This window comes from Neodiprion lecontei, chromosome 2 (assembly GCF_021901455.1).
Source record: "Neodiprion lecontei isolate iyNeoLeco1 chromosome 2, iyNeoLeco1.1, whole genome shotgun sequence".
NCBI classification, from domain to species: Eukaryota; Metazoa; Arthropoda; class Insecta; order Hymenoptera; family Diprionidae; genus Neodiprion; species Neodiprion lecontei.
In genome coordinates, this window is record NC_060261.1 from 40,771,902 (window position 1) to 40,789,761 (window position 17,860).

The 17,860-nt window shown below is 41.8% G+C and overlaps 2 protein-coding genes across 8 annotated transcripts in view; one reads left to right on the plus strand and one right to left on the minus strand.

The window, feature by feature from the left end:
• The window catches only part of LOC107226705 (adenylosuccinate lyase), a 40,116-nt gene that overhangs the window by 9,843 nt on the left and 12,413 nt on the right, over nt 1-17,860 (minus strand). For 4 of the 5 annotated variants that reach the window (XM_046730264.1, XM_046730263.1, XM_046730265.1 and 1 more), the window contains one exon: nt 14,624-17,794. The exons of the other annotated variant lie outside the window; for it this stretch is intronic. In XM_046730264.1, the coding sequence (XP_046586220.1) occupies nt 16,103-17,794 (1,692 nt within the window). In that variant the 3' untranslated portion in view covers nt 14,624-16,102. Of the gene's footprint in view, nt 1-14,623; nt 17,795-17,860 lie in introns of those variants that run through there. 5 annotated transcript variants of the gene reach the window in all.
• Nucleotides 1,631-6,062, plus strand: LOC107226709. 3 transcript variants are annotated; one of them, XM_015667613.2, is made up of 4 exons: nt 1,631-2,090; nt 2,773-2,996; nt 3,067-3,252; nt 4,651-6,062. In XM_015667613.2, exons 2-4 carry the CDS (start codon nt 2,907-2,909, stop codon nt 4,870-4,872), a joined length of 498 nt encoding a protein of 165 aa, XP_015523099.1. In that variant the 5' UTR covers nt 1,631-2,090; nt 2,773-2,906; the 3' UTR covers nt 4,873-6,062. The 3 variants fall into 3 exon arrangements, with proteins under 3 accessions (XP_015523099.1, XP_046586226.1, XP_015523098.1); XM_046730270.1 differs by having other exon boundaries at nt 1,631-1,799; XM_015667612.2 differs by having other exon boundaries at nt 1,632-1,995.

The window sequence follows — 17,860 nt, forward strand, 5'->3', positions numbered from 1 at the left end:
CTTTGGTAAACTTGTCCCGTATTGTTTGAAACGATGAATAAAAAAAATTCCGATTGCTTTGCACCTGGCATTCCAAAAAATTTACTACACAAACTATCAAAGGGCCGGTGTAAAAGGATCGTGAACATGATAAACAAATTGATGGTGACCTAGGTTCGCGACTTTCATATAAATAGTAAGTGACTTCTCTGTAAGAAGAGCCTAATTGTGCGAATTTCATAGCTGCTAATTTTCGTGAGAGAGATGTATTACGGTTTTACCTCCAACGTCCTTCTCAAAATTCGGTCAATTCAACAAGCAAGACGGGGGTCGAATCTCATTCATGACACCATGAAGGGCATTCTAATTGCTTCTCTAGCTATTAACCGGAACGATGTAGTTCTCGGGTTTGTTGTGGTGTCAATTGACACCAACTGCGCGAGCTTAGCTTCACCAGTCAATCTCGTATCGGATTTAGTTGAATTAAATCTAAATCTGAGAAATGAAATGAGACGATGAGATTAGCCAAAAACTCGGTAAGCATAGAACAATGTTCTCTTACGTGACAATTGGTTACGGCAGTTCGTTCATTCGCGGATTGACTAAAAGTTTCACGCAGTAATAAGGGCGCGCTGAATTGGGGACAGGTGGATCGATCCCCCCATGACACATGCAGCACGCGGGTTTTGTTGCTACTATCGGTTAATAATCTCTGCTGGTGAAACAAGTTTCTAACGAGTGAATCGATACTGGTGTTTGGTAAAACGTAACCTTGGCCATCGGATAGGCGAACGAGAGAAAGAGAGGGAAGTAGAGAGGAAACCGCACCTCCTCCGCGAACACGCCGTTTTCATAAGCCCGATTGCGCAATCCGTGGATCGATGCAATTGTCTAAACGAAATTTCATATTATACCGACGTAGAATACCGCCAGTGTGTGTAATAACTGTACATTGTACAACCATTTTGATTTGTGCAGCTGCAGGTTCTTCGTCTAATGCCTTTCGGCCCACGTGATATTTCGGGAATTCATGCAGCCAACGACTTTTACCGTTATAGAACAACATCGGACTATCACCCATGCCTTCCCGCACACTGCGTGTTGCGTACTACTCTATGCAATACACCTACGGTTCGTAGTACGCGCAAGAGAACGCCGACCGATTCAACAAGCTTTCATTCAAACCATGTGGGTCACGGAATACGTGCTCGGGCATTGAACGTAAACAGTTAGAAAATAGGCAGTAGGTATGTGCGTGTCAAAGGAAATGGCCAAGTCTAGGTACCAAGTAATCTGACTGACCCAGCACTCCAACGTTTACCTCGGTGAACAAAGAAACCAAAAGAGTGAATATCGCGCCAATCGGTTTCCCAGCCTGCAGGCAGATTAGTCGATCATCAGCCGAATGACTCCGATGATGAAAACTATCAACAAAGTCGCAAACACGCTGGAACAACCGGAACCAGAATTCGCTTTATCGTGTAAGTCGAGCGTGGTAATGACGCATCGAGAAGGAAATTGCAAATTCGTTGACGAGGCTGATGCCACACCTACCCACTGATATAGCGATCGTTGCAATAAAGTGGTTCTCCGAGTGTAATTAGTAATTACGAATAAAGAAGTCGTGCACGATGAGAACGACGACACGGTCGGAGGACGCGGGTCGTGGTGGCGGAAAACTTCGTCCAGGCCTGACGGCGCAGGGCACAACCGAGTGTCGAGGGGAGTTGTGAGTCAAAGTTGTGCAGCCTTCTGCAACCGATCGACGCTCTGCTGGGTTCAGTCTCGCGTGTGTCGTGTAGTTAAACACTCGGTCGTCGGTGAGTTTCGCTTTGCTGTGGTTCGTTGATTCCGTTGTATGGAACACAGAGAAACTTGGTGGCCCTTTCACGTTTAGGTCGTACAACCGACCATCCACGGCTCGCTGCACCGCCGAATGCGATCCTCTCATTACTGTCCGGAGTTCACTTCCAGAGAAGTTTAGAAGTGCCGAAACTACGCCCAGTGTCTTCCAAGGTATCGGTCTGATCATGGATTACAGTGAAAACACGCTGCGATTTTCACGCTGTGGGGAAACATTCAGTGAAAGCTACCCGTAGTTTAAGTTCCAGGTGTGCTTCAACTCACAACGTGAAACTGTTTTAAGCCACGGGTGTGTCGCGTTTGAGATATTTTAAAATCTATTAGGTATACAGAACGTCGCGATCATGACAAACGTGTTCGTCTTCACTGACTATGAACAGGAAACGGGATATGGATGTTGACGCACAATAGTTTGTCGGGAAAACTTGCCTTAATGTTTTACAAACAATCGTTTTAAACGGTTTAAAATCATAAGCTACCACTCCGGAAACATTATTGGCGCGAACGTTTACCGCATTTAATTTACAATTCTTTCGTGCATGAGATGCCTCTAAGGTTCGAAGTGTTCAACAGCTAGCGAACTTGTTCCGTCCTGGGTTTTGATGGTCGAACGTTTGAAGCGATCAACTGTTGACTCGGGAACAAAACACAGCGTTTTGAACCGCGTTGTACGAGAGGCGTGATCACTGAGTTCGTTGCTCGTAGAGAACGGAACAGTTTTTCCGACGGGTGTCCAGTACGAGGGAATTTGACACCGTAGTATAAAGGGGCATAGCAGTAGCCCTACGTAGCAGGGTATAAGTTTAGGTTTAGGTAGTCATAGATGAAGTGAAATTCTAGTGTTCCTGCGAGACTCGAGTTAGTGTGTTCACGTAGGGCATCGTCTTGAATTATTATGATATCTAATTACCGTGCACACGGTCTTTGCAGGTGAAAGCGGCAGGCGAATTTGTCCCGAATAGTCGAGGAAGAGCTCGAACCGCGACGGATTGACCCTTTTCGCAAAAACGATCGATAAATCGATAAACCTGGAGGAACGCAAGGCAAGACACCAAAGGGTCAGGATGGCCGAGGATCCCGTTCCAGATTTGGAGGAGTCGAAAGAGAGCTCCTCCAATGAGCTGATTCCAATCGGCGTGAAAATCCTCGAAGTGGTAAGCAAGCGTTCGATACTTTGCGTTGACACGCAGTGATTTCTAATCGGTTCTGTTTCTTTTTGTCCAGATTCTGGCCGTCTTTGCGATCGGTCTGATCGTTGATCCGTTCAACTCGTTTCACAGGATTGGCAACAAAACTCTAATGAAATTGGACGATGTCGGTATAATCTATGTCCCGATAGCCGGATATATCTTGATCAACATGATCATCATTGTCGGATACCTCATGGGTGATCGTATACCAAAGAAAACGGTAAATAACCGCTACTGTCATTATACCTGCTCACACTTGCGTAACACACTCGGTGATAATTGTCGAGTACATAGGCACAATTGCAAGTTTGAACTCACTTCACTAGCCATATATGCAACGTCTGTCATTTGTTACTCAATATTTTGTATTACACTATTCATGTCCTCCATTACGGGCAAAATGGGAGAACGAAAAAAACCGTTGGCAATTTTTATCAATTTTTCATTTTCCGATTTCGTTTTTTCAGTAAAAGATCCCAGATATTCAGTCGTTCAAAGCTATTGAACTTATCCGATTCTGCCAAAGTCGACAATTATTGCTTCGGTAACGTTGTCGAGTGGGTAAAAAACCTTACGTGATTAGAAAATGTACAAAACTTGAAGAATTGAAAGTAACAATTTGCGCCACCATACCGGCTGTGAAGTTATACACATATTTATGCAAATGCATGAAATGTACGTGAATGAACACTGAATGATACCGTCATGAAATTTACTGTGACTTAAAAATTGCTTTCCACAGTAAGACAGTTGTAATAGAATCGATATTCAAGCAAACAAGCGTATTAAGTGTACATAAGGAAACCCGTTTTGCACGTGTGTCAATTCTCATCTTTCCAAGGTATTCGAGATAGAATATATGATTCAATACTCGACGGCGTACCCAACTGCTGTAATATGCATGTGCCTACGATGAGATGCCATACGCATTACACGCTATTCAACCACAGTCTCTTATTATACAACTCGCCTGAGTTTCCTACCAATTCAAAATCAACTGGGATAATTTATCAGGTGTGGCTCTCGGTACGAAATTACATCATATTTCGGTCTCAATTATGAGGCACCGTTTATTTGGCACATCATTACAATGGCACGTCGAAAATTCGCGGGTTAGCTACGTGCCCCCAACGGATCCGACGACAGGCACTCATCAGCGATGACGATCACACCACGAATGAGTCACAACTGTGCTTACTTTACTGACTGAACTTATCGCGACGATTTGTTAATGTTTTGCAATATGCGGTCAAAGTGCATCAGTTCTGCGCCGGATGCAACCAGGTCGTAAAGCAATATGCAATTTATTTTCCTCCAAGGTACGTACGGTTAGCCCACTACAGCCATACCAGGCCATGTTTGTTTGTTTGATAATCCGAACCGCGTGCTATTAAACTGAAATGGTTATGAGCAGGCATATGCGTACAAGAAAATCGAGCAAGCGTAGGGAGAGGCATACGAGTCCACCTAACGTGACCCAGTTTTTCGCTTAGGCGAGCATAAAGACGCGAGCTTTAGGCCGTCGTTCACACCGAACAGCCGAAAGAGCGATATCCTTTGTGCGGCGCTTGAGACACGATCCTAATCCTGCTTTTCTTGCTTTTCGTGAAATTTTCAGGCTGTCTTATTTCCCGCGGTTGGTGCCTTCCTTTTCGTCGTTGCCGGAAGCGTGATAGTTCACAACTGGCGAAAGTTTCGTGGAAACTACGTCGATGTGTCCAACAACGCTACCTTCGCCAGCAAGCAGTACATGGATATGCTGATATCGGGGGCGGTATTCGTCTTCATCGACGCAGCGGTCTTCGCCCTCGACGTTTACATCACTCACCAGTATTTGTAGAGCGATCAATGAACAACGTCAGCAAACAAAGAAGAAGATGACGAAAGAAAAAAGATTTCGGTCATACACTTCAATATTCAACGTTACACACGGACGTTGACGTAACATAAAGAGACTCGAGTTTTATACATAAAACATATCGTCACAGACGACGACGAGCATTGGCCAAAAACGCCAAAGATTTTTTTTTTTCTTATCCGTTTATACCTCTAAATTAGTCCGTTTTTCAATATAATTAATGAATTAATGAATGTATTAAATAGCTTGTAGGTGTACAATTTATAATTAATTTCCAGTGTTCAAAATCGTTTTTCCTCTTATTATCACTAATCTGTTCATCAATTGTTATTTATTAATAATATAGGTTTGTTAGTTACCATAATTCAGAGTTATCACACACGTTATATTGCCTTATCCCTGCATCATGCTGTTACACGTATAAGCCGTAAATTTCATACGACATATTTCACTTGGAATGTTTCAGCAGTTTTAACAACAACCGATAACTAGTCCATAACTGTAATAATTGTTCGCTGTGCGCCATATACTTTCAACTCTATACAACAGATGTATGTATCAATCGTAGTTATTAATATATTTTACATATTTCATTTTCACGTCGCTAGTTTTCGCATCGAGCTCACATAGTACAACTGCAGTGGACGGATAACCATAAAGAAAGTCGATGCACTTTTGAACATTGAGTATCCCGAGCTATTTGGACTTAATTCCCTCGCCTTTTCAGAACTCGTGTTAAAAAACGAAATTCGTCACGTTTTAAACGAAACGAAAATTCGAGCACTGTAATGTTGATATATTCGATTTAATATAAGAAAATATGAATCGATCATTTACTTATACAGGTATATTATTATTACAAGGTAGCACGTTCAACAATTTCGTCCAAATCCTATAACGGTATGCCTAATTGTGCCTTACGTTAAGGGTCGTAATATGTTCCACTGTTCAACGACGTACTGAAAATGCATGATAATTATCTACTAATGTTTGAATCTGTATGTATTTATACTACACATTGTATCTCGATTATTACAAGACCTACAACGCGCTATAATACATATATTATACAATATACATACATATATATATATATATATATCATATTTTACATAATACCTACTGTAGATATTTGTATACCCACGCGTTTATAAATAAAATTTTAATGAAAATATGGAAAATCTTCTAAATAATGTTAATTAACATCACAAAATTACCGGGAAAATAATTACTGTATCACATGAAGCACTTTGCTCGGCTAGAGAAAAAAAAAAAACAATTTCAGAACAAACTGAGCTGTTACTGATACGAAACTATACGAAAGAAGGCCAATTTGTTTCCAGGACTAGATTAATTTTGAATCTGAACGGTTTCAGATTTGCATTTTAAGGTGAACTTTCAACATTCAGTCTTACCACTGCATATAACCACGAAATCACACGCAATTACCCCCCCCCCCCCCCCCCCCCCCCCGCCACAAAGCTAAATTACACATCGCTAGAGATGGAAAAACGATTCAAGAAAACTTCAGAGTAAACAAAATTTGCAAAATGTCTCCAACGTCAGATTTCGACGTTATCGAGAGTGAGTGTGTAGGTGCAATAGGAAATGTTTCAGTCTTATTACATCGGTTTATCGGCCTTGTGTGTCGCGCTAATGAGAAAAAACCAATAATTCAGATAAACAGGTCTTCGAATCACGTTTGACCTTGAACAAAGATAATGAATCCATCGTGTCCGACTCTCAGACAGGGATGCGCACCGTCGATGGGCACATCGGACGACGACATAACCCTTCCCATGGCAAAACCCATTCGAATATTTCAATTCGTGAGTGATTTCTTACTTGTAATGAGAAGTCAATCGTTCCTATAATTTGTTCCTTCAATCAGTTGATCGTCGCGATTCTATTCGGCATCACAGTGTGGTCCATTTCAAAGAAGCCAACTCCTTTCGACAACGTTGCAGCAATTCTACTGACCCTTCTCTTCGGCAGTTTCCTGTTCATCGCTCTAATCGATATCATAAGCCAGTTTGGCGGCGATCCGATACCCGACACACCGGTAATTCTCCACTAGTTTTGCTTCGCATTTTTGTTTTGGCTGCAAATTTTTTTAGCCCACTCTTGTTTAAAAATGGCAGAACTCTTGGCTCGGTGTAACTAGCGTATCGCTGTTTCAGATGTTCCTTTTCGGTGTTGTTGGCACTCTATCGTTCCTGGTCGCTGCGGGTGGTATTTTTTTTATTTGGTCGAGAAGATCATCCTGGGAACTTTTGTTGATTATTTGCCTTTCAGGCAGTTGTGCGGTCTTGTATCTCCTCGACGTCCTACTCATATTTCTCTACGGCTATTAAAGTGCAGCAAAATTTCAACGCCAAATCCGGCTTGCTCCTTACGTATATAAAGTGTTTTACTCGTTTTTGTATCCCATCTACTTTGACGTGAATAAAAATTCACGGCGTAATGAAGTAACAGCGATTTCTCGTACGAGATGTTGATGATAAGAGGAATCAATTTACCGATCAGTATCCTAAACATGTCAAATCGTATAGTCACGTGCATCTTGCAACTTGGCAACCAATCTCATGAAGACAAAAGAAACAGCCTGTCATCGCTATATCAATGTCAGACTCTGAATACTTTAAGCAGTTGATCGATTTCTATTCAGTAAATATCACAAAGTTAAGTTAAGTTAAGAGAATATCGACTAGACCAGGAGCTCAGGCAGGCATCGCGAGGGAGACCGACAAGACCGAAATCGGAATTTTCTGTCATGGGTTAGTTCGACTAAAATTTACTTGAAATTCACACACTCAACCTATATTGCTTCGTATATTTGTTTTCGTGGTCGTATCAACTCCAAATGGGACTTTGACTGACAATGAATGATATCCTTTTCACGTTCTTTTCCGACAGAAGGTCAAGAGAGAGGTTGCTCGTCGACGGTGCGTTTCAAAAGTGACAACGAATGTCCAAACGTGAAGAAAAGCGAGAAAATTCCCAAGACAGTTTCCGAGAGACCAAAATGCTGGTGTGGCCGCATGCATCAAATATCAAGGCCTCTGAGAACCATTGAGCTAGTGCGAATTATCTATTCATACTTTTTCACCGCATTAAACCAACTCCTCGCATCTACTTAAATTCGTTTCAAAGTTCCAAAAATTCTATCGAGGTTTAAAGTTTCGAATTTTCACCCAACAAGCTCATCCTCGTGGGTCTGTTAGCGCTGAGTATCTACATGGTGGTGGAGAGACACAACGAGCTGCTGACGGACGGGGCTGTCATAGTTCTAATCACGCTCTTCGCGACCTATCTATTCATCCTCGGCGTCGACACGATCAGTCAAATAGCGGGAAGAACATTACCCGACGCGCCGGTGAGATAAACTTGACTTTTTTCCCCGTTACTTTTTACTTTTGATCCTTCTTGCGCATACAGATCAAGATATCCATCAAGTTTCAATAATTTCTCGGCAATAGATGTTCCTGTTCGTCGTAATAGGATTTTTGATGTTCGCCGCAGCGGCGGAGGGCGTCTACATCCTGCTGTACCTAGCGCATCCGGATGTCCTTCTCCTCTCGGTCATGATCCTGTGCATAATCGAGGCAGTCCTGTTTCTCCTGGACATAACTCTAATGATTCTGTAAGTGACACAAAACGCCGAATCACACTGTTTTACGCTGCCATTTCTCCAGGAGTTGGCGTCAATCCTGCATGAGGGTAGAGGAGTGTTCCTTCGGTCCTCCGGCGAACGACGTAACCACAATTTACAAACGAAGCAACGACTTCTCACCGAGGGCAGTCGTGACGTCCGAGCCAGTCTTTTACGACGTAAGTAATCGGATCGGGAATCTAAATTCCTCGGATAAGTTTTCGTCACCTGAAATTTGGTAAACTGCGTGACTCAGGATGGCATTCACGACGTGACGACGAGCATCAGCGACTACCAACGACCATCTCACCCCGACTTGGTTAACCTGCACAAATTCCGGAGGGTGGGGGTTGGGCATCGTCGACAATACGTCGATTGCCCGGTGGACGCACCGTCCGGTGTACGCGTCAGGATGATCGAGGTGCAAACGGAACCACCGCAACGGAAGATGGTATCGGACGTCGAGTCGTTGGTACGTGTGGCGATTAATTGCAAGTTCTCCAATATTCTCAAGTGCAACGATTATTCGTCGGGAACTTTCAAAAAGCGGTGGTGTCCATTCCCCAGGTTATGGCCGACATGAAGGAGGAACCATCGCAGACAATGCCGAAATGTCCCGTGTGTGCGAGCAACTGGGATCCCGGACATGGAATTCGCGGTAGGCAAGATGCTTTCGGGATGTGTCCAACGTTTCTACACCTCGCACAAGGCTTCGGCATGTTAGTTAGATTTCGATTTTTTCACTACGGTGGTCGTGGTATTTTTCTTGAAACATGTCCTGTACTGATGAGAAGATGACGTTAAACAAAAAAAATTCAGGTGCGGTTGCAGCTCGGCACCGTCTGCCACCGTGAGAGCAATCCAGCCAAACTCGTGTACGGAATCTACGTCAGCGACAGACCTTTGCCCTCCGAGAACAGTGAGCCGGGAACCAAGTTCGAAAAGACACTATCAACATCCGAAATAAGCCTTCGCGTTATTTGGACGAGTATCCGAGGTACAAGCTGTATTTTACCTCCAGATCGCAATTTAAGTTTTTAAGCTTGTCACGGTTTTCTGTAGGTACCGACGAAAAAATAGATATACTCCTTGACGCACGTTTGCCTTATAATTCAGATTGTAAATATTGTATATTAGCAGTTTGATGATTGAATAAAATACACCTGACAATCAGTTTATGTGTATAACGATAGAATTTTCCTAGTTCAAAGAACTGTAATACTGAGCAAACACGTGAAACTTAGCAATCTGATCGGCTTTAGCTTAAAAAAAAAAAAAGAAAGCGAAGGAACAAAAATAAAGTAGAAATCGAATGTCGAAGAACGTCATAAAAGTGTCAAACTTTCTATTCAATCAAACGAAAATTGATTTTTCAGTAGATTATAAATCCAAGTACATTCTTCAACCCTTCGACGGCATGGAAGAAAACATGTCCGGCGACGATGTTCCAGGTGATAAAAGATCGCCTAATATTCAATTCTGGAATTATGTAGGATGGTTTTATCACCTGAAATTACTTCAGGATCCCTAAGACGAGGAGAATGATTCGAGATGACATCGATAACCTTGTTTTATTTCTTTGCCCACCAGAATCACAAACATCATACGCGATGAAGCCCCCGGAAGAGCGGCGTTGGTGTCAAAGCAGAGTCCCAATTTCGTTAAGGCCTGTTAGGCTGATCCAACTCGTACGAAAAATGATCAACTACAGTTACGATAATGAGATCTTGGTTGAAACGTTTCATATATATTTATCTCTGCAAGCCGGACCAAACCCTTAATAAATAAAGAGCATTTTTACTCTTGAATAGATCATCGATATCATGCTCCTCTCGCTGACAATATTCATATGGATAAGGCTTGAAAATTCACTGGGCACCGTAACCTCGATAATTTTAGTAATGATGTTCGCAACGTTCACAATTATCATGGGCATCGACACCATTGGACAAATCGGCGGATTTTTGACGCCCGACCTACCAGTGAGTATAAGACTGAAACTATCTTCAAATCAGCAACCGTTAGAAACCCAAAAAGTACCAAAGACCCTCTCAACAGATATTTCTCGTTGACCTGTTCGGCCTGATCCTGTTCATGTTAGCAGCTCAGGTTGTCTACTACTTCTTCCTCTACCGAAGATCGCGGAATGACGCGGTGCTGGCCCTAATCATCTTATGTCTGATCGGAGCGCTCCTGTTCCTCCTCGACGCGATGATAATGATAATGCAAGTTTTTTGACTCCGTTCAATAGTCTCAATCGTAGAGCTTTGAAGCGTTGAAAAGTACTTCGTTGGATCACCAAATCCATATGTACAGGTACTGGCGATACACATATTCAAAGAGCAAGTGTCTGCCGTGCGTCCCGGATAAAAGCTTGGCGTTACTCTACCGGAAACCAGCTTACGACGAGTACAGTGAAGAGGCTCAATCGAGATTCAGCAAATCTTACAACGTTAGCAAACTGCATCATGATGTTGTGAACGCGTGTACAACAATGACCCGAGCATCTGTCCAACTTGATCAAGTTCTTCGTTGTTTCTTGTCCAGCCGATTGCGCACGACGTTTCCACCTGCGTTAGTCGGGACAATACGCGATCATGTCATTCTGGAAACTTGGTCACCCGAAGGAGTAGCAATCGAATAGGCGTTGGTCCCCGACGAGAGTACGTCGACTGTCCGACAGATCCGGAGTCGAACGGCTACGTGAAGTCGGCAGAGACTCAAACGGAGGATGTTGAATCAGCGGAACTCACGGATCACGAAACTTTGGTGCGTAGAATCTTTTGATGCGCGTTGCACGCGGTTTGCACACACGTACTGTATCATCAACCGTTCTCAGGCAACTGCTGCCGTCGAGGAGAAACCAGCTCAAACTCTCCAGCCATGCCCAGTTTGCTCGGCCGCACTGGATTACTCGCCAGAAGGAATCTGTCCGTCGGTTTTGGCAATGATTCAAAGTCTACGACTGTGAGTGCAAAACCCTATGACAAAAACGTAATTCTTCGGTCTCTCAGGGAATCGCGCTTACAGAATATTTAAAAAAATTTTAACCTCGTTGTCTTCAGGTTCTCTTCAGACTCAAGTCAACCAGCCAATTGGAAAGCCCCGACTCTAGTGGAAAGAGGAACTTCACCAAAGTCAAATTCGAGTACGAAACGAAGACGACTAATCACGTCTAAAAATCGCAATGATTAACAACACGACGGTCTGATTTTCAGGTTTCGAAGCAACCGAGTCCACGCTTGTAATCGCCAAAAAGCCACCGCGCGTCTACGAAACTCGTGAGTGTAAGACCATTGATTGTAGTGATTCGGTAAATGATTTGAGGTTTTGCATTCGAGGTCCTTGTCCGACGCACGGCGCTGGTTTGATTGCGCAAAAAGCTGGCCTCCCAAACCCGGTGACGAGAACGACATTGACGCATTGTATCAGAAAGAACAAGAAATGTCAGACACCATTGGCCAAGCCAATCGTGGTCACGGACAAGTGCCAGAATACGGAAACGGGGCAGACGTGAGTCTCCGAAGGATTTTTTTACCGCGCGGATGGAGATGAAATTAACTCAATTTCTGCAATCCATTTTCTAAAAGAGAGAAGGGAACGAACGTTGAAGGCTCCGAAAAAGTTAACGTCGCGATTCAGGATGAACGCGAAACTTTGAATGGGAAGCGAGGTACGGAAGAAGCGGAGGTTCAGGGTGAAGGTATCAGGTTACTTGGAACTCTGAATGAAATAAAATCGGAAGCACCATCGAGGCAAAGATCTTCATCATCCGAAGTTTTGAGCAACGTTGAAACGACCGAAGAAAGTCTAGAGTGAGTTTCGCGATATTTTAATTTTTCGATTTTAATGCTTAGAGCTTGAGAATTTAACACCGACGTTTTAGCATCGTCAGAAATGCCTCGCAGGAAGTTATTGTCGAGGAATACGATACTGTCATCGGTTCGGCGGCGTCACCCAGCCTTTCAGAAGCGCCGGCCAAACAAGAAAGGTATTCACACGTTTCACCCGTAATTAGTGAAATTAACAAAAACGATCCGTGATTGATGTTCCGTAAGAACTCACGCGTTTTCATTCGAAAGTATAGAGCAATTGGGAAAGTCGACCGAGGCTCGACAGGGTCGCAGAGAAAAAGCTCCGTAAAACCCATGCCAATGAATTTCATTACTCCGCGAAGTTCGGACAAAATAAACGTTCCCCAAACCCAAAACACCGACGTCTCAGCTTCGAGTACCGATCAAGAATCTCAGGTTCCGTCGAGTTTAGAAATAAAAAACGATTTCGTGTGAGTTTCTCAGGTCAAAATTATTACGCGTATAAGAGAGGTAAAAATTTAAACGAAAATTGATCTCTTACCGTTTCAGCCACAGTGAAAGCACGTCTCAAAGGAATATCTTTCAAAGGAATAACAAGGTTGAATCGATCGCATCTATCTGCACGTCACCTTTTGAACGACCGAGGTGTGTACAATAACATTTTCTCACAAAAAACCAATTCAAAAAAAATGATGCAAGGCTGGTAGCAGTTAAGTCGTCTCAAGAAAGTGAAAAGTGACTTTCAGACGTAAAATACGCGACTCCAAAGTAACTGATCAGAGTTAAGTATTACGTAGTAATTAAGCAATTGCTACCAACAGTGTTATTCGCCTCATCAGAAGTATTCCTATTTTCAATTATATCGCTGTTTCTTTGTTTTTTTTTTTCGTTTTTCTTTATTCTCTTTTTTCGCATTATGAAAATGTAACACTGTACACAAGATTTAGTAAATGAAAGACAAATGGACAATAACTCTAATGGGAAAAAATTGTTCAACCAAATTTTTTATACTCGAAACTTTAAATTAAACTGATGTACAAAATGATTCATAGTGAAAATAGTGACCGACGACCAGCCTTGTAAAATTTAATTTGACAGAAAAATTTTTAGAGAACGATTTATACGTGATTTTTAAATAATTTGATCGATCGTTCTCAGTTCCACTTCTGCGAAGGTGAACCGACCTTTGGGCAGCCCGATTTGTTTGCCAGAAAGTAACAGGCGTAATTCCGATTCAAGGGAAACGATGAATTCGGTAAATTTGAATTCACCAGTATGCTCTTTAATTGCAAATTTTTCTTCGACTACAAATATTTCTCACTATATGTTATTAATTACCTTACGGTCCTCAGATCGCTATAATTTTGCTACTGCAGTCAATTCACGAGCTATTAATGCATGTACTGTTTTTTTTAATAACAATTTTCTCTTTTCAATTATTAATTAGGTCTTCCAATCCCCGTGCAATTACTACAAAGATGTTTTTGGGAGATATATTTGCCGTCACTGTGCTCACAAGCACTTGATAAAGGTAATACGAGCTTGACCAGTTAACTAAACGACACTGCTCACCTTTTTTTTTTACTGATCGTAATCTTGCCTGTAATTTAATTTCAACGTTGACCTGAAAGATACCGCAGCGATGTACGGCCAAACCTGTAGGGGACATAAAATGCTGTTCGTGTTCTAGAACGATTTTTCATCGGGTGAGTAATCGAAATTTAACGATGTATTTGTTGTGAAAATAGAGAACTTCCGAGTAACGATTTATTAACTATTTGGTAAAATATCTGTATTCAGACCCCGAGTGATGTTCAATCGAAATGCAAAGGATGCTGCAAATGCAGATTTGCAATGTACGAGGACAGTAAAAAATGACGCGCAGGATTTGAAAAAATACCACTGATTAACCCGCGCATTTGCACACGGATAACATATGTTAGATAATTTATTCACTGGTATAATTTATCTTTACGGAAGCAAGATCCGCTTCTTTGTAAATACGTCGATGAAGATTACGATAAGCCAGGTGAAAATTGTCAATTTATATAAAATAGCAACAGTTCCTATAACCTTACTACAGAAATAGAGTCAAGAAAAAAAATATATAATACTAAAAATATAATAATACCATGTACAGTATTTTTATTTTCACACGGGTTAAAAACTAATAAAACTGATGAATTCAACTAATGCAGGGTCATCTTATTGTTCGAACTGGACACAGTAAATGCATGCAAAATAAATTACGACACAATGATACACGTAATTATAACAAGGGATTTATTAGTGTTTTAAAAATTGTATTTTGCATAAAAGAAGCACAAATATGAATGGGCGCTCATCAGACGCGGTACACAGATAGTTTAGAGTAATTAAAGAAGTAGACATAATGAAAGTACATACGGTTAAAATAAGCTTCGTGAAGCCCGTGCATTGCGTCCTGAAAGGTTACGCGGGCGCATGTACAAAAATAATCATAATAATAATCGTAATGCTTGAAAAAATGGGTGTATTAAATAATAAAAGTTTTTTATACGTATAGAAAATGGCAATTAGTTACACTTAATTAATAGTACATAGTTGAAACAATCAATTTTCACTTGGGCAAATATGATATGATAACGTAACGTTGTTAATAATAATTTGATAAAATTTCCCTATCGCCGTCGAAATAGCGTGTAAATCGAAAAACATGTACAGGGAGAGCAAAAAATCATTTGATAAACGTTGCATATTTGATAAATGAATCTTCCTTCATAAATTTCACATAAATACATGCATAGTATTGTGCGGCAAAGCCGGTGGTATAATTACTATTTTGCATCGTGAAAAATTCGTGCATCTAAAGACCTGTAAAATACTGGCTGAAGTTGATCAGTACAGACATGGCATAATTTCAATTCACTAGATTGCGGAAAGAAACAGTATAATTCTATTAAAATAAGAATAGTAAAAATCGCTGCAGAGATGTACGGATAGATAATTAATGTCAGCCGTTCCCAAAACTGCCGAAAATCAATTTGACTTAAAATATACGTATAATGTTTTTAAAACAGTGCATGGTCGTTTTTATTATTATCTTTTCTTTTTTTTTTTTGTTGTTGAATAATTGTTTCATTTATAGTCAGCGGAACTTGAATATCAATAATAGAAGTATATTCACGGATTTATCAACAAGTATAGATAAAATAAAATGCCCGGTATCGTAAACTTACCGCTTCATCGTACAGTCACGGAAACGATACTCGGAGCGATTCAGTAATGATAGAAGTAAAAGATACATATATTATTGGAAATATTATAGAACAAGATTACTATTCAAAGTTAGTATCTCTTGACTAATTTTGTCCCTTTATTAAAAGAGATCACTCATGCTTTCATCACAACAGTTTCACAACTTAAGCAACGTCTTTAGAGGTAAGGAAAAGTCAACCAATCCTCCTGTCGCAAATATTACTACACACTCACTTAAGATTAAAATTGTACTCTGTTCGTTATATTAAAGAACCAGCTTAATTACATATAGATCGCTAATCGGTAACGTTAGCGAATTATCGAAATCTGGTCAGATACGATTAGTTTAGGAACCTGAGATCCGTGTTGATTATTCTTTGGTGAATTATTAAAAAAATCACGTAATAGGCGTTAAAAAATCTTATTCAATAAAATGATGTACGATGCTCGTATAGATAACAGAACCGAAATGTAAAAGAACACAACAAAAAAAAAAAAAGAACCATAATCAGTGCATCTGGGGCAAACTCGCGTGAGATCTACTCAAAATCGGCCTGCCTGCCTTGGGTGGGTTTTCAAAATTTGAGGTTTTTTTGTTCTGGAATTGAGCGGGCGCGATGCGGCAACAGGCGGCCTGAGCGATATTAACGAGAGTTTTTTCCCCCGTGTGAAAAAGATTTCGCAAGTTATTCTGGCGGTTGTGGCTCGGTACGAAGACGGGCTGCAATTGATCGGGCAAAAATTCCTGGCCCAAGTAAGCCGCGAGTGAATTGCCGCTGGAAGCGAGTCTGCACGAATTCGCGTTGAAATAGTCCGGATTAAAGTCGCAGGCGTTATACGCAAGCTGTGCGGAGATCCAATCTCTCCCATCGTTCAGGTTATTCAAGTTCATGCAATTCGGGTTGATTTGATATCCGTGTTCTTGAGAAAGGGCCGCCATTTTTCCACGCTGATGAAAATTCTGCGCACGCTGATTATTGCATCGCCCTGTGGCCGAGTTTTTGTTGTTCTTATCTAACACCAGCGAGTTTATACCAATATTGCGATTCTGCGTGAGCATCGAACGCCCATTTTCCCGACCTGAAGGCGGCGCAAAGTTCGCAAAATTAAAATTGTTCACAGCGATAGTCTGCCAATCGTTCTGCCTACAGACATTAGAAATCAAATTCGATCGCGTAATTGTCGCAGCCTTAGCCGCGGACTTTGTTAATCCGGAATTTTTTTCGCTGAACTGCTTCTGCAGCAAATTAGAAAAACCATCACCGCGCTTGTTATTCAAGGGCGTACCAATCGTCCGGGAAAACTTTTCCCCACCGAATTCAATTGGTCCTTGAACGTTATCATCGAGCAGATTAGAACCTGCGTAAACGGTACCCTCGCTCTGCTCAAACGCAAAATTCTTTTTGCCTCGATTTACCCGCGATTTCTGTTCGCCTTCACGTCCAGTTTTCCGGTTTTTCGCACCGAAATTATTATCGACCTCAAACTGAATCTCACCGTCTATTTTCTCCTGCTGTGAATTAGATTCGTCAAAGCAATTATCAGCGAAGTTATTATCCCAGCTATGATTAACTTGATCATCGATATTGCCGTGAGAATTCCCGCCAAAAGTGTAATTCTCGAACAAATTCAAAGACTCGTAACCTTCCTGCACATTGGCAAAAAGATTTCCGCCCCCCGCAGCAACGGTGCGATTTTTTTCTTCTCCAATGGACAGCCGGTCAAAGTTTAATAAATTATTCACCGCTACGCCGACCATCCCAAATTCGGAATTTGCCCCTTCAGTGCCTTGACTGGAGGAAGCGGAAGATTCGGAGGAAGAGGAGCCGCCGTTGAGCTCGAACGAGGAATTCGTTCCGGGTGCTTTTCCAGAAATTTTCGCCATTTCCGCGTAAGCTTGGCCTAAACTTTGTTGCGGAATAAATTCGAGACTGCCGCAAATTATTTTATTCGCCTCGCCGGCTGCAGAGTTGAGATAACTCCTGATGGCGCCGATCGTGCAACCCGCTTGCTTCAGGTGAGACGCCGATTGCCTACCACGCGGCGCACCACGATCCGACTGAAGATAGGCGCGGATGCTGTGGTCCAGGAACTCGTCACGAGCCTTTCGCCGGTTTTGGTAGCGTTTCGTCTCGTTGCCGACGAATGATCTCGATAATTCGATGCTCCCATCCTCGTCGACGGTTCCGGTTTCCTCGATCTGCCGTGATTTTTTTTTATTTTTTTATCATTTTAGAGAGGGGAGAGAAACGTTTGAATAAGAGCG